The 15,619-nt window shown below is 36.6% G+C and overlaps 1 protein-coding gene across 3 annotated transcripts in view; it reads right to left on the bottom strand.

The window, feature by feature from the left end:
- CPQ (carboxypeptidase Q) overlaps positions 1-15,619 on the bottom strand; it is a 487,125-nt gene that overhangs the window by 272,863 nt on the left and 198,643 nt on the right. For all 3 annotated transcript variants that reach the window (XM_081265871.1, XM_081265869.1, XM_081265870.1), the window contains exon 4: positions 7,561-7,768. In XM_081265871.1, coding sequence (XP_081121997.1) covers positions 7,561-7,768 — 208 coding nt within the window. The remainder of the gene's footprint in view (positions 1-7,560; positions 7,769-15,619) is intronic.

Raw genomic sequence — 15,619 nt, 5'->3', positions numbered from 1 at the left:
GAGAAGATGAGAAGGAGGAATGGACAAAGGGTAGGTATTTTTCCCAGGTGAAATCCCATGGTTAGTGCTCTCAGGAGACAACAAGAGTCAAAATACATGAGAGCTCTTTGTGCCTAGGAAAGAGAAGCCAGGAGAAAAAGTCTCAGAGAAAGATATAAATTTCTCTTGTGTAGTAACTTGGTAAGGAATGTGCTGCTTATATTCTGAATCAATTCTACTACATTCCTCAGATTTAAACAGTATTCAGAACCCAGGCATAATGGAATTTCTTAGGCAAAGGAAGAAATGGGAGTCAGGAAACCAAAATGCTTCATATATTTTCCTATCATGCATTTATGGCCCCCTTGAACAAAAACTTCTCGGAAGTTCTTTCAGTTTCCTCACCAGAAAGCCATAGAGTTGGTACTAGGATGGCTACTCTATCTTTCTAAGAGGTCTTAGGATCACCTCTATTGATTTAATAAAACATAAAACCTATTCCTGGCTGGCAACAAGTTTCCTATGAATTTTCAAACACAAAATAGTTCCTTAATGAATAGGGGTTCATTGCTATCACAGTGCCATGGAATATCATCTCAAAAGTTAAAAAAAAAAAACCCAAAACCTTATATTCTTTCCCTATGACTCATTCTAAGCCATGGACTGGCCTCAAAGATACCAGGGTGAATGTCCCTGAAAGGCCCATGGGTTAAAGGCTTGGTTCCCATGGTTGGTGCTATTGGGAGGTGATGGAACTTTCAGGAGGTAGAACCTAGCAGAGACTTCGATAGATAGCAGGGGGGCTGCACTTAAGGGGGACTATAAGTCCCTGGTCTCTTCTTTTTTCCTCCTTTGCTTTCTGGCCATGAGGCAAGCAGTTTGCTCTGCCAAGGGCTCCCCACAATTGCCATCCAGCATGCCCACCAGAGGTCCAAAGCAATGGATCTGCCTGATCTTAGACCAGAACCTCCAAAGTAATTTTTTTTTCTTTATAAGTTAGTTATCTTGGGTATTTTGTTACAGTGATGGAAAGCTGATTAACACAGATGATTTCCCAGGGAGAAAGCTATCTGAGAAAGGGGTTCAGAGGTGAATGTCAGAGTTTCCAGAATCCAAGATCTGATAAATCCTGCAACACAACCAATACACAGAGAAGCCAGTTTCTGATAAAGTCAGAGTGAGAGAGAATCCTTATCTTGGAGCAGCCAAAATGTGCCACCATGGATTCTTTGGGAAAAGAGTAAGATTTATGTGTATAATAACCCTGTTCTCCTATGTTCGCACATTGAATCCCAAGGAAAAAAAAAGTATTAGTATTATTGGCATTTTGAAAAATTCTGTGGTAATTTATCTCAGGCTTATGGCTGGATTATGCAATAGGGTTTTGAATGTGTTAATACTTCATCAATCATATAAACACTTTTCCAGACCTGATATTTACTACATCTTTCTATGGTTTTTAGGCTAAAACAGAAACTTCTTTACATGCAAACTGCTCACTTTTATTCAGGTTCTGGGCATACACAATGAGATATAAGGTACTGTGCTGGGTGTTATCACTGAAATGTCTCTCAGACACTGCCGGGTGTTAGCACATCTTCCTCCCCACGTCTATCCTCAAGTCACCCTGCATGTCCTACCTGCAGGTAGAATAATGGGAATTTCAGCTTCCTGTCTCCTTTTTAAAAGAGAATTTCCACTGAACCAATTTACTCAGTTATTTAGCAGCACTGCTCTCTAGTTTGCTGTGGAACAAAGTAACAAGAATACTTCAGGGATAAATTAGTCAACCTAAACTATCAAAACCAGCATTACTGATAATTACACATAAAGTTTAATGACTTTAGGAAAGTTTGACAGAGTCTAGGAGAACTGAGTTCTCTCATTGAACTGTGAATGAACATTTTGTAGTTGGCCTAGGATCTCATCACACATTTCCTTTCCTCTTTTCTTCATTCCCATATCCCATTCATTTGTGAACAAAAACATACGACTTCTTCTTAATGGAAATACCACATTGAGATCCATGTTTTAAAGATCATTTGAACTTCATTGCAAAGAACAGGAGGGATATGAAAGAGATCAGAAGAAAACTCAGGAGGGTAATAGGGTCTTTGTCAGGGAAATAACAGCAGTAAAGGCAAGGCGGGAACAGTATTTTTTTTCCCCCCAAAATATGCTGAAAGCAGATTGAACAGGATGTGATGCTTGACTGTAAGACAGTGATAAGGAGGAGGGATTGAAAAATAGCTTGAAGCTTTGTAGCTGTGCTCATAGATAGATATGGTTCATTTAACAGACACAAGAAACTAAGGCAAGGGGTGAGACATGAGGGAGTAGGTGTGCTCAGCTCTAGACATGTTGAGCACATTCAGTGGTGACGTCCAATATGCCAAGGGACAGTCAATGTTCTAAAAGGGCAGGAAAAACGTCTAGATTTAAAAAGGACCAAGATTAAGAAAATCCTCCATCCATTTCATTTTTACTCATTCTCTTCACTTTAATAAAACAAAATATGTGTTGATAAGCTACTTTATGCCAACTCCTGGGATAGGCATTAGAGAAAAAGAAAAAAATAAATGAACATAGTGTCAGTTCCCAGAGCATTTGCAAGCTTTAGTGGGAAATAACACTATAACAGGGACTTAAAAGTGTTGCGGTGAGGAGAGAGTTACCAGAGGAGGCTTCCTGGAAGAAGTGGCACTAACAAGGGATGAGATAGATGGTGCTTATTCAGGTCCATTAACCCAACCTAACATTTGAAGTGGGGGGATGATATGCTTGTCACTTGCCTTCACAGTCTATGTATCTGCTGGGGTTTCAGGCCAGCTATAGGACAGATTTTCCCCAAAATACAGCCACACAGTCTGAACTTCACTATACTCATTTATATTCCTCCTGTGGAAATAATGTTATGGCTTCTTTGTGAGGAAACTTTTTAATTAAATTATTTATTTATTCTAATTTGTTATACATGATGGCAGAATGCATTTCATTTCATATTGCACATATAAAGCATAATTTTGCAAGTCACTGGTACACAAACTATTTTCACACTATTCATGTCTTCATACATGTACTTAGGGTAATGATGTCTAACTCATTCCACCGTCATTCCTATCCCTTTGCCCCCTCCTTTCTCCTCCCTCCCCTTTGCCCTATCTAAAGTTCCTCCATTCCTCCCATGTTCCCCTGCCCACTATCGCCATTTTGAGTCAGCATCCTCATATTAAAGAAAAGATTCAGCCTTTGGTTTTGGGGGATTGGCTAACTTCACTTAGCATTATATTCTCCAACTCCATCCATTTACCTGCTAATGCCGATTTTTTTGTCTTTTAATGCTGAGTAATGTTCCATTGTGTATATAAACCAAAGTTTACCTATCCATTCATCTACTGAAGGGGATCTGGGTTGGTACCACAATTTAGCTATTGTGAATTGTGCTGCTATAAACAATGATGTGACTGTACACCCTGTAGTATGCTGTTTTAAAGTCCTCTGGGTATAAACCAAGGAGTGGGATAACTGGGTCAAATGGTGGTTCCATCCCCAGTTTTCCAAGGAATCTCCATACTGCTTTGAAAATTGGCTGCACCAATTTGCAGTCCCACCAGCAATGTTTGAATGTGTTTTGTTTTTTTCCTGTAGGAGAACTTTTTTTTTTTGAGAGAGAGAGAGAGAGAAAGAGAGAGAGAGAGAGAGAGAGAGAGAGAGAGAGTTTTTAGTTTTTCAATGAAAACAACATCTTTATTTTATTTTTATGTGGTTCTGAGAATCGAACCCAGTGCCCTGCACATGCCAGGTGAGCACGATACAGCTTGAGCCACATCCCCAGTCCTGTGGGAGAACTTTTGATAGTATACCTTTTATATCTTGGGAACAAAGTATTATGACCAATTCTTAGGATGCTAGCAAACATAATGATAGAGTTGAAAATTTAATCCTGAGTCCTGAGATCACTCTGAAGTCATTCATCTACCCACCGGGAAAAGGTGCTACTCCTAAAGAATACAGAGAGTGAAGCTCGTGACAGAGACCAGAGTCTTAAAATTTAGATTAACCCAGCAACTCCACTCCTAGGAATTTACCCAAGAGAAATAAAAGTGAAAGTCTACAGAGAGACTTGAACAAGAATATTCCAATAATGAACATGCTAAAAAGAACTCAGGAAAACTATCCCATTGACAATAGCCTCAATAAAATAAAATACTTGGACTAAATCTAACCCAGGAGGTGAAAGACCTCTATAGAGAAACTCTACAATGAAAACTACAGATCACTGAAGAAAGACATCAAAGACCTTGGATAGAAGTACCTCCCATGTTCTTAGATAGGCAGAATTAATAGTATCAAAATGACCATTTTATCAAAAGCAATATACAGATTCAATGAAACTGCCATCAAAATAGTAATGACATTCTTTACAAACCTAGAAAAAATCCCAAAATTCACATGGAAGAATGAAAGACCCAGAATAACCAAAACAATGCTGAGCAAGAAGAACAATGCTGGCGACATCCTGATACCTGATCTCAAATTATAGTACAGAGCCATAGTAACAATAATAGCATGGTATTGGCACCAAAACAGATATGAAGACTGATGAAATGAAATAGAATTGATTTCATCTCTCTCTTTAGAATGGCAATCATCAAGAATACAAACAGTAAATACTGGCAAGGATATGGGGGGGGTACACTCATACATTGATGGTGGGACTGCAAATTCCACACTTTGCAATGCAGTGTGGAGATACTTCAAAAGGCTAGGCATGGAACTGCCATGTGACCCAGCTATCCCACTCTGGTATCTATCCAGAAGAACTAGAATCGGTATACTACAGTGCTACATGCACATCAATGTTTATAGCAGTGCAATTTACAATAGCCAAGTTATGAAAACAGTCCAGGTGCTGGTCAACAGATTAATGGATTAAGAAAATGTGGTTTATATACACAATGGAATTTCATTCAGACTTAAAGAAGGATGAAATTATGTCATTTGCTGATAAATGAATGGAACTGCAGAAATCATGCTAAGTGAAATAAGCCCAACTCAAAAAGTCAAGGGTTGAATACTCTCACATGTGGAAGACAGAGCAAAATAAGGCACATGGCAGGGTGGGGGTGGGGCCTAAATATAGAAGGGAGAGCAATAGAGTAGAGGAAAAGGATTGAGGGTGAAGGCTGCGAGATGCAAAAAGGGAGGAGCTGTGGAATGAAATTGATCAAATTATGCTATGTGTACATACATGAATAGATCACAGCGAATTCTACCTTTATGCATATCTACAAAGCATCAATTTAAACACAATAAACAAATAGAAGGAAAAGCAGTAGAGAAAAGAGAAAAGGAGGAAGAGAATGGGAGGGAAAGAGGATGTACTGGGGATTTAAATGAAGCAAATTATATTCCATGCATGTATGATTATGCCAAACCACACTCCACTATTACATATGCATTAACAAAAACATAAAAAAGAATATTCACAGACATTTTACTCAGAAGAGTCATAAACTAAACACCACCACATGTGTACCAATTGCAGAATGAAAAAACGATTTGCAGTACAACCATACAATGAAATATTACTCATCAATTTACAGAAAGAAACAACAGACAGAATAGTAGGGATAAATCTCAAAAGCATTATGCTGAGTGAAAGAAGTCAGATATCAAATATATGGTTTCACTTATATATAAAACTGGTCTTAAAAACTAAAAAGAGCAAATTGAGCTGGGTTGAGGAACAGGTTCAAGTCATCCCAGCTGGAAGATGTTAGTGGCATTCAGGACACTGTCAGAGCCAACACTACCACTGCATATGGCTCTCAAGAACTCTTTTGCCTAAATGCTTTAGCCTCAAACCCTGACACCCCTGACTGCTCTAGTCTGAAGGTCCCAGTAACTTACACTGACCCTGCTACCCACCTACCACTCATCTTTGGGTACAGAATCAGCTCACTCACCCAGACAGCTAATGATAAATAATCCTAAACCCCTAATCTAAAGATGGCAAAACTTTATGTTGGAGCTATTAACCAGAGTTGGGGGATATGGTAAGGATTACACTTTGAGTCTAACTGTTCTGTACCTGGAATAGTCTCCCAGTTCTTCTGCTGTTACTAGTTTCCTGAAGGGACAAGGAGCTCAGCCTGTTCCTTCTCAAAATTTGAGATCATAGTTTTTGCTGGGGGTGGGTACCAGGGATTGAACTCAGGGGCACTCAACCACTGAGCCACATCCCAGCCCTATTTTGTATCTTATTTAGAGACAAGGTCTCACTGAGTTGCTTAGCACCTCACTTTTGCTGAGGCTGGCTTTGAACTAGTGATCCTCCTCTCTCAGCCTCCAGAGCAGCTGGGATACAGGTGTGCACACTGCACCCAGCTGAAACTATAGTTTCTTACAGCTATTTGACTCCCTATGGCCAACTAAAATCTGCTTTTCCGTCATCCCTGTGGTCTTATCCCCATGGTTGAAGAACCCTAGGTCCTAGAAGCAGGTGACTTGAGAAGGGACGAAATGGGTTAAACAGAAAGATAATCTCTACTGCAATACATCAATGCTCCATCCAGACCTGTGGAGAAGGCCTGCTCCTCCATCACCAAACACCAGCGTTAACTCTTTCTTCACCATCAAAACAGAAGCAAAAATCCTCTGAATAACTTTTTTTTAGTTCTATTTATAGAACTTCAGTTACTACTGAAGAAGATTTTTGTACCAGATAACTTGTGAAAACTGTTTTATGCACATTTGATGTCACATAAAGTAAACTCAAATTCAGTGAGCCCCTGTGAGGCACAAACACTGTACTAGCCTTTCTGATGTACTCTATCTGTCTAGTCTTCATAGTAATCCTGTTAGTTCCATACGCCTATTTGATTTTTACAGATAAATTCTCTAAAACTCAGAGACTTGCACCTTGCCTAAGTAAAGTATTTAGTATTCAGTTCGTATAGAGATTAGATATATCTCTAAGACTACTTAAAAAAATAAAGACTGGAAACTGTACATAAAATATGGGTTAAATTCTGTTTTCATATGTACAATGTCCTGGATTTGAGTTTTTTCTCAGCCACTTACTACCTGTGTGGATCTAGGCCGGTGAGTTTTTCTCTAGATAAGTTTCCTTGCCTATAAAATGAATAAAATACATTCTATTTAATTGAGCTTTGAAAGATTAAACAAGATAATTCACAGAATGAACATAATAAGTATTAACTATTGATATGATCTCAAGGGCCTATCTGGCCTCAAATGGAATAAATATAACACATATATACAAATCCCACTCTGAGTAGTTCAGAGGTTGAATTATACAGTACAGATCTCATTCTTTCAATTTGTCCTGTCCTTCTCCAATGTAACAAAATTTTTAATGGGAATATAGATAGATAGGTAGATGGATGGCTAGATTAGATAGATAGATAGATAGATAGATAGAGATTTTCAGCCTTTAATGAGTCTATGAGGACCATTTCCACAAACATGGTCTCTCTCTCCTAGACAATCTCTAAAAGTGCAAACTTGACCAGAACACCCTATTCCCAGACAACCCAATCCTGTTCCTTCACATACCTGCTCTGGATACTTGCTCCCCGTGATCTCTGCTACAGTGTTGAAGGAATCAGTATCTGGGTAGGTCTTTGCTCCCATCCTCAGATGAATGACAATTTTGTTCCCACGAGAAGCCATTCTAGACATCATTTCTGCATCTTCCACAGTAATACAGGCTGTTGGGATCTTAGGCACATCATCCTGGTATTCCTGTATTCCTGTGTGAGGACTTGGGAAGAGAAGCCACAGGTTACCTTGAAAGTGAAAATGGACCAAAAGCCCCTGCATATCAACCTTTGACTCTCATATGGAGAGTAGGAACAGTGGGCAGTATTGGTTTGTTTTTGATGTGAGAGTAAAATTTTTACTTTTCATTTTAAAATAGCTTTAACATTTCAATTTCATAATCATCTCACTGAAAACATTATATGGAATTAGTTTTGATAAGTTGGATGATCCTTTTGAGTTGCAAATTGCCATAGGCTCTCAAGGACATTAACAGTGCTTTCATGATCAAGAGGAGCACACATGTGAACAAGGGAATAAGGGAGCTCTGAGGTCCATCAAGGGTATAAACCAGAAGATTCACATGCTTGGAAGAACACTGTCAGCCCTGTGATCACTGACTGGCACTGGGGCTCTTCCTTTCCAAGGGAAGGTTCAAATATAAAGCCCTGTGTTTGGTGGTAGAACACTGCACAGGAAAACTGTAGAAAAATATGTGGGGAAATATTTGTGTTCCTATGAGGAAAAGGCTGAATGAACCTAGGTCTGGATGCCACTCAAAATACTTCCACTGGAATCTGTTAATGTACTGTCGATTCAACCTCTGTATCTGCCAATAAAGTTTGTCAAACTCATTTTCTAAAACTGCATATTCAAACTGTCCCTTTTTACAGCTGGGATACAGCTTCAGACCCTCTCAGACCACAGTTCCTCTCATACCAAGACCACAGCCCAGCTTCTGCGTGCATAACACAATGTTTTAGTCTATTCCCATGTTCTGTTAAAAAGAAGATAAAAGCCTTCTAACTTTTCTTCCCCTATTCACATATTTGTCTCAGGCTGTTTCATATGTTCAAGGGAGCCCCCTCCTCTAGCCACATCACGTTTCTTTCTGTGGATGAGAGTCTGAAACTTCTTTTCCAAAGGAGTGACTCCAAGCCCCACACACAAACACAATAATCCTGTTTTATTATCTAACCACTTTCTTGATGTGACTGCTTTGTTCTTACCATATTTCAAGAATCTATTTACTTAGAGAAATTGCATAGCAAAATGGTTAAGAACAGAAGCTCTGGAATAAAATTATCTGGATTCAAATCTGATCTATGCCATGGAATGCTAACTGGCCTTGGGAAAATCACCCACTTGTTTGTTGCAGGAGCTTCTTCTATTAAAAACAAAAGGTGATAATAGTAGTAGGTATTTCATAGAGTTATTTTCAGACTATTTTACACAAGTAAATTTATTTTTCAGTTATTTTATTTTTTTCAGAAAATTTATGCAAGTAAATAACTTACCCTGGAACATAGTAATAATTCAATAAATGTTAAATATCTATTTTATTAACTTGCTTATTACAAATCCCTGCAGAGACTGACTAATCTCTAGTCATTAGCACCATCTGAATATACCCTCTATGGATATTCCCTAAATTTTGCCTGCAAACTTTATTATTCATCAAAAGAAAGACAAATTACTTATAAGCTCAGAATTCAGAATAGAGATACCCTGAATCTGAATGCCTGCTTGAGACTGTGTGTCATCCATTCCAACTCCTGGTTCAAGTTCTGGCGTCACCAAACCATAAATCTTGGTTCCAGCTTTCTCTACCTGTATGGCATCCAAGCAACTTGGATTACTTCTTTGTTTTCCCTCATCTATAAAGTGGTGAATAATATTAGTATTAATCTCATAATATTGCTATGAGGAATAAAGATAGTATACACAAAGGATTTAAGACAGTTCTTGGAACATAGTGATTACTTAGTAAACATTAGTTGTTATTATTTCTTCAGTACAGAGTTTTCTCACTGAGTTGATAGAATGATTAATGAATTTGAAAATCACCTTGCAACATGTAGGAAGACAATCTAAATATTTATTACTCATATGTGATGTCTGGGATTTGACAAAGTCTCCTTGTTCTCAAACTCTCTTTCTCAAGAGAAGGCTCTTTAAAAACTGTTTCTAGACTAGTCTGTACTAATAGGTTATGGATAAGAGTGTATACAGAGGAATAGTGACTCATATCTGTACCCACTGCTCCCCTAGGAGAAACAACACTGAAAGGCGTCTTTAGCCATGATTCTAAATTCAAAATATAAAGGCCTTTCAATTTTTTTCTGCAATTAAATACATCTTCCAGTGGTGAACCCATCATTGTTTAGTATAAGAGGACAAAATGAAGAGTCAATAGTGTTTTTTTTTTTAGAACCTTATCCTGTCACTGTAGTGAAATTGTCCTAGAGGAAACAATTGGCATAACCACCACCTTCTGCCTTCATTTATTGGCTCTGCAATGTAACAGTAGCAAAGTGTAAACTACCAAGGAAATTATTTTAAAAAATCAAGGTAAAAATTGCATAATCATCTAAGTAGATGCAGAAAAGCCATCAACAAAAGTCAACATCCCTTCATGACAAAAGCCCTGAAGGCACCAGATATAGAAGGGTCTTATGTCAACATACTAAAATCTATATAGGAAAAACCCATAGCCAACATCATACTAAATGGGGAAAAAACTGAAAGAATTTCCTTCAAAATCAGGACCAAGACAAAGAGGTCTGCCTTCACCACTCCTCTTCAATATAGTGTTTGAAATATTAGCCAGAGCAATTGGCAAGAGAAGGAAATAAATGAGAGCTGAACAGGAAAGAAGTCAAATTAGCCCTGTTTTCAGATCATATAATCCTAAACTTAGAATACCCTAAAAGTTCCTCCAGAAGACTTTGAAAGCTGATAAACAAATTTAGCAAAGTAGCAGGATACAAAATCAACATACAAAAAAATCAATAGCTCTTTTTATTCTCCATTTATGAACTCACTGAGAAAGATATAGGGAAAACAATTTCATTCACAACAGCTTCCAAGAAATAAACCTAAACAAAAGGGTGAAAGATTTCTACAATGAAAATTACATAACCCTGAATAAAGAAACTGAAGAAGACACTAGAAGATGGAAACCTTCCCATGTTCATGGATCAGTAGATTCTTATTGTCAAAATGGCCACATTACCAAAAGCAATCCACAGATTCAAGGCAATCCTCACCAAAATACCAATGACATTCTTCTTATAAATTTAAAAAATCCTAAATTCATATGAAAGCAAAATAGATCCCAAAGAGGCAAAACAATCTTGAGCAAACAAAGCAATGTGGGAGGCATCACATACTTGATTTCAAACTATACTACAGAGCCACAGTAACAAAATCAGCATGATACTGGCATAATATGAGACACACAGACCAATGGGATAAAATAGAGAATACAGAGACAAACTCACACAGCTATAGCCATTTGATTCTTGATTAACATGTCAAAAGATATGTTGAAGAAAAAATAGCTTCATTAACAAGTGATGCTGGGAAAACTGGATATCCACATTGTAGATAAAACTAGAGCCCTCTCTCCCTTACCTTCAATAAGAATAGACTCAAAATGGATCAAAGAACTAAATACAAGATCACAAGGTTTGAAATTTCTAAAAGAAAACATAGGAGAAACACATTGAGACATAGGCATAGGCAATGACTTCCTGAATAGGACTACAGTGATTCAGGAAATTATAGCAAGACTGTGCAAAGGGGTATGCATCAAATTAAAAAGCTCCTACAGAGCAAAGGAAACCAATAATAGAGGGAAGAGACAACTAAAGAGTGGCAGAAAATCTGTGCAAGCTACTCTTTGAATAGAGAATTAATATCCAGAATTATATCCACAACCTAAAAAATATAACACCAAAACAAACAAACAACCAAACAAAAAACCCAAATAAACCAACCAATAAATGGGCACTCTCAAAAGAAGACACTTAAGAAACACAAATGGCCAATAATTATGTGAAAAAAATGTTCAACATCTTTAGCCATCAGGAAAATGCAAATAAAAGATACACTGAGAATGCAAAAACAAACAAGCAAGTAAACAAACAAACAAAAACAGTAAGTACTGATGAGGATGCAGGGGAAAAGAAACATTTGCACACTGTTGGTGTGAATGTATAGTCACTATGGGAAGTAGTACAGATGTCACTCAAAAAAAAAAAGAGAGAGAGAACTATCATATACTCTAGCTTGATATATACACAAAGGAATTCATGTCAGCATACCAGTTCACCCATGTTTAATGTGATACAATTCCAATAACAAGTTATGAAATCAGTCTAGATGCCATCAACACCTAGTACAGTCTCTCTCCCCCTCCCTCCCTCTCTCCCATCATATATATATATATATATATATATATATATATATATATATATAACAGCTATAAACAAGAACGAAATAGTGTCATTTGCAGGAAATGGATGGGATCAGAGATCACAATGTTAAGCAAAATAAGGCAGACACAAAAGGGCAAGTATCATGTTTCCCTTATTTGTGAAATCTAGAGGGGGAAAAGATATAAGAGTACCTTAAAGACTTGGAAAGGAGAAGAATAGTGATAAAAAGGAGGGTTGGAGGAAGGTAGAGAAGGTAAATATGATTAAAGTGTGTTATTTGCAGATACAAAATCCACACTGAAACCTATTATTCTATAAATTAAATGCAAATGCACTAAAAAAGAACATTTGAAGATTAATACTAATTCTTCATATAAATACTTCCAATAGCAAAGGAAGGAACACTTTCCAACTCATTCTACAAGGTCACTTTGTCTGTCAAAACTAGCCAAAGACACCAGAAGAAAATAAAACTACAAACCAATAAGTCTCATGGAAATAAATTTAAGAAATCTCCAATAAAATGTCATCAATATATGAAGAGGATTACACAGTATGACCAAATGGTAGTTAACTCAGGAATGCAAGGTTAGTTTAACATCCAAAAATTAATCAATATTACCAAAATAATACCAAGTAATATATCACATTAAAATAATGAAGGAAAAAAATCACATGATCTCCTCAATAGATGCTGAAAAAGCATTTGACAATATCTAAAATCAGTTCATGATGAAAACACTGATCAAGGACTAAAGTTGAAAAGAAAGAGTTAAAGCTTTATTCACAAATGATATGAGCTTATGTTTATAGAAAATCTAAGAAATACACACACACAAATATATATAATTAACAAGTTCAGCAAGGTTATAGGCTACAAGATCAATATACAAAAATTAATTGTACTATGGTGCATTTGTCACCCACACAGTAAATTACTACAAATAAATTTAACAAAGGAAGCATGAGGCTTATACATTGTTGGAAACTGTGTTAGGTTTTTTGACCAAAATATCTGACAAGAACAACTTAAAGGAAGAAAGAAAAATTTATATTGGGGCTCACAGTTTCAGAGGTTCGGTCCATATTTTGGTCAGTTCCATTGCTTTGGACCCAAGTGAGGCAGTCATTGTGGAAAGGTGTGGTGGAGGAGCACTGCTCAATTATGTGGCAAGGAAGCAGACAGAGGGAGGGAAAGAGGTCGCAGGAAAGATGAACTTTTCAAGGACCACCCACAGTGACCCACCTTCTATAGCCACACCCTACCTGCCTAGTTCCCACCTAGTTAATCCATTCACACTAGGATGAAATGGTTAGGTTGCATCTTTCATAATCTTAACACTTCACCTCTAAATATTCCTGGATGAACCCAGAAGTTTTAGGGGAGATACCTCCTATCCAAACCATAATAAGAACTAAACAATATTGAAATAAATTAAAGTTCTAATAAATGAAGAAATGTCTGATATTTATGGATTGGAAGGCTTAATGGTAACACTCCCCAAATTGATCTAAAGATTTAATGCAATCTCTGCCATCAAAATTTCTTCCATTTTAAAGAAATTGACAAGCACATTTTAAAATTCATATGGAAAAGCAAGGGACTCAAAAGAAATTTGAACAAAAGAATAATGTTAGAGAACTCCCACTTCCAAATTCCAGAAATTACCACAAATCTATAGTAACCAAGGTGGTGTACTGGTATAAGGATAAATATATAAATCAATAAAATAGAATTGAGAGTCCAGAGACTATAAGATAGTTAATAGATTTTTCAATAATGATGGTAAGAGAATTCAGTGAGGACAGAAAAGTACTTTTAACAAATTGTGCTGGGCTGATCAAATATTCTTAAGCAAAAGAATAAAGCTGCAATCCTACATCACACGATGTATAAAAGCTAATTCAAAATGAATTATAGACTTAAATGTGAGAGCAAAATTTATCAAACTTTATGACCTTGGGTAAGGAACTTGTTCCTTAGGTACAATATCAAAATCACAAACAACAAAGGAAAAAAATAGAAAAATTCAACAATTACAATGTGAAACTTTTGTGCTGCAAAGGACACCACCAAAAAGTAAAAAGACAACACACAAAATTGTAGAAAAAATTTCAAAAATCATATATCTTCTATGGCAGTTTAATTAACGAGTTCAGCAAGATTGTAGGATACATGATCAATATACAAAAAAATCAATTGTACAGTACCTCAAACATATAAAGACCTCTCAACAGCTCAATAATAAAAGACAACCCAATTTAAAAGTGAGCAAGGAACTTGAATAGACTTTGTCCAAAGAAACTGTCCAAATGCCTTTCAAGCATTTGAAAGATGTTGCACATCATTTGCCACAGGAAAATGTACTCAAAATCACAATGAGATGGTACTTTACACTCACTAGGGTGTCTGTTATGAAAAAGATGGATGAAAGCAAGTATTGGAGAGGTAGTGAAGAGGTTTGAACCCTTATACATTGCTGGTGGGAATGTAAATTGATATAGCTACTTTATCAAACAGTTGGACAGTTCCTCAAAAAGTTAAAAATATACTTACCATATGACTCAGCAAGTCTATAATTTAGTACATACTCAAGAAGAATAAAAATACACATCCACACAAAAATTTGCACACACATATTCATAGCAGCCTTATCCATAAAAATCAAAAGGTGGAAACAACCCTAATGTCCATCAGTATAGACATACTGTGGATTATTATTCAGCAATTTAAAAAAATAATGTTCTGGTACATGGTGTACCATAGATGAACCTTGAAAGCATTATCCTAAGTGAAAGCAGACAGGTACAAAAGACCATCCATTGCAAAATTCCATTTATATGAAATGTCCAGAACAGGTAAATCTACAGAGATAGGAAGTAAGTTTTAGGTCGCCTATGGCTGGTGGAGAAGAGAGGAACAGTGAGTAACTGTTAACGGGTATGAGGTTTCTTTGGGGGATGATAGAGATGTTTAAAATTAGATAGGATGGTTGTGAAACTCTGTAAATATATTAAAAACCACAAACTTGTGCAACTTAAAAAGGCAAATTTTATAATATGTGAATTAAATCCCAAATAAAATTTCTATTATAAAAAGCAAAATAAGTTTAAGTTTCCAGATTTTTAAGAAGAAAATTCTGGTGTCTTTCTCATTCATGTTCCTAGGGCTGGGGATATAGCTCAGTTGGTAGAGAGCTTGCCTTGTATGCATAAGGCCCTGGGTTCAATCTCCAGCACCACAAAAAAAAAAAAAAAAAAAAAAAAAAACCAAAAAACCCTCCTTCCAAGGAAGTGGCTTATAAGATGTATAAAAGTGCCTGCTTATGCCTGTGTGAATGACAATAGATCCCAGATATAAAATAAATGTGAGACAAAAATGAGATTTGAAAGCTTTAAATCAGTTCGCCAAGTTTTATTAAATTGCTTGTGTATACTATGAAAAGTGACCTTATTTGAAGACAGTTGAATATTTTCCTTTTATCTACATAAAGTAGTGCAATGTTTAAACAAATAAGTGAATTTCCGATCTAATTACTACACATCAATCAAACTACTTTAACACTACTCACTTCTGACTAGCTCTTTATAAAACATACCAGACAGTTTGTTTCTGAGTCTTTCCAAAATTC

This window comes from Spermophilus citellus (genome assembly GCF_964194105.1).
Source record: "Spermophilus citellus genome assembly, chromosome: 14".
NCBI lineage: Eukaryota > Metazoa > Chordata > Mammalia > Rodentia > Sciuridae > Spermophilus > Spermophilus citellus.
Note: the sequence above shows the minus strand (reverse complement) of the source record. Positions and strands in the feature narration are given on the sequence as shown.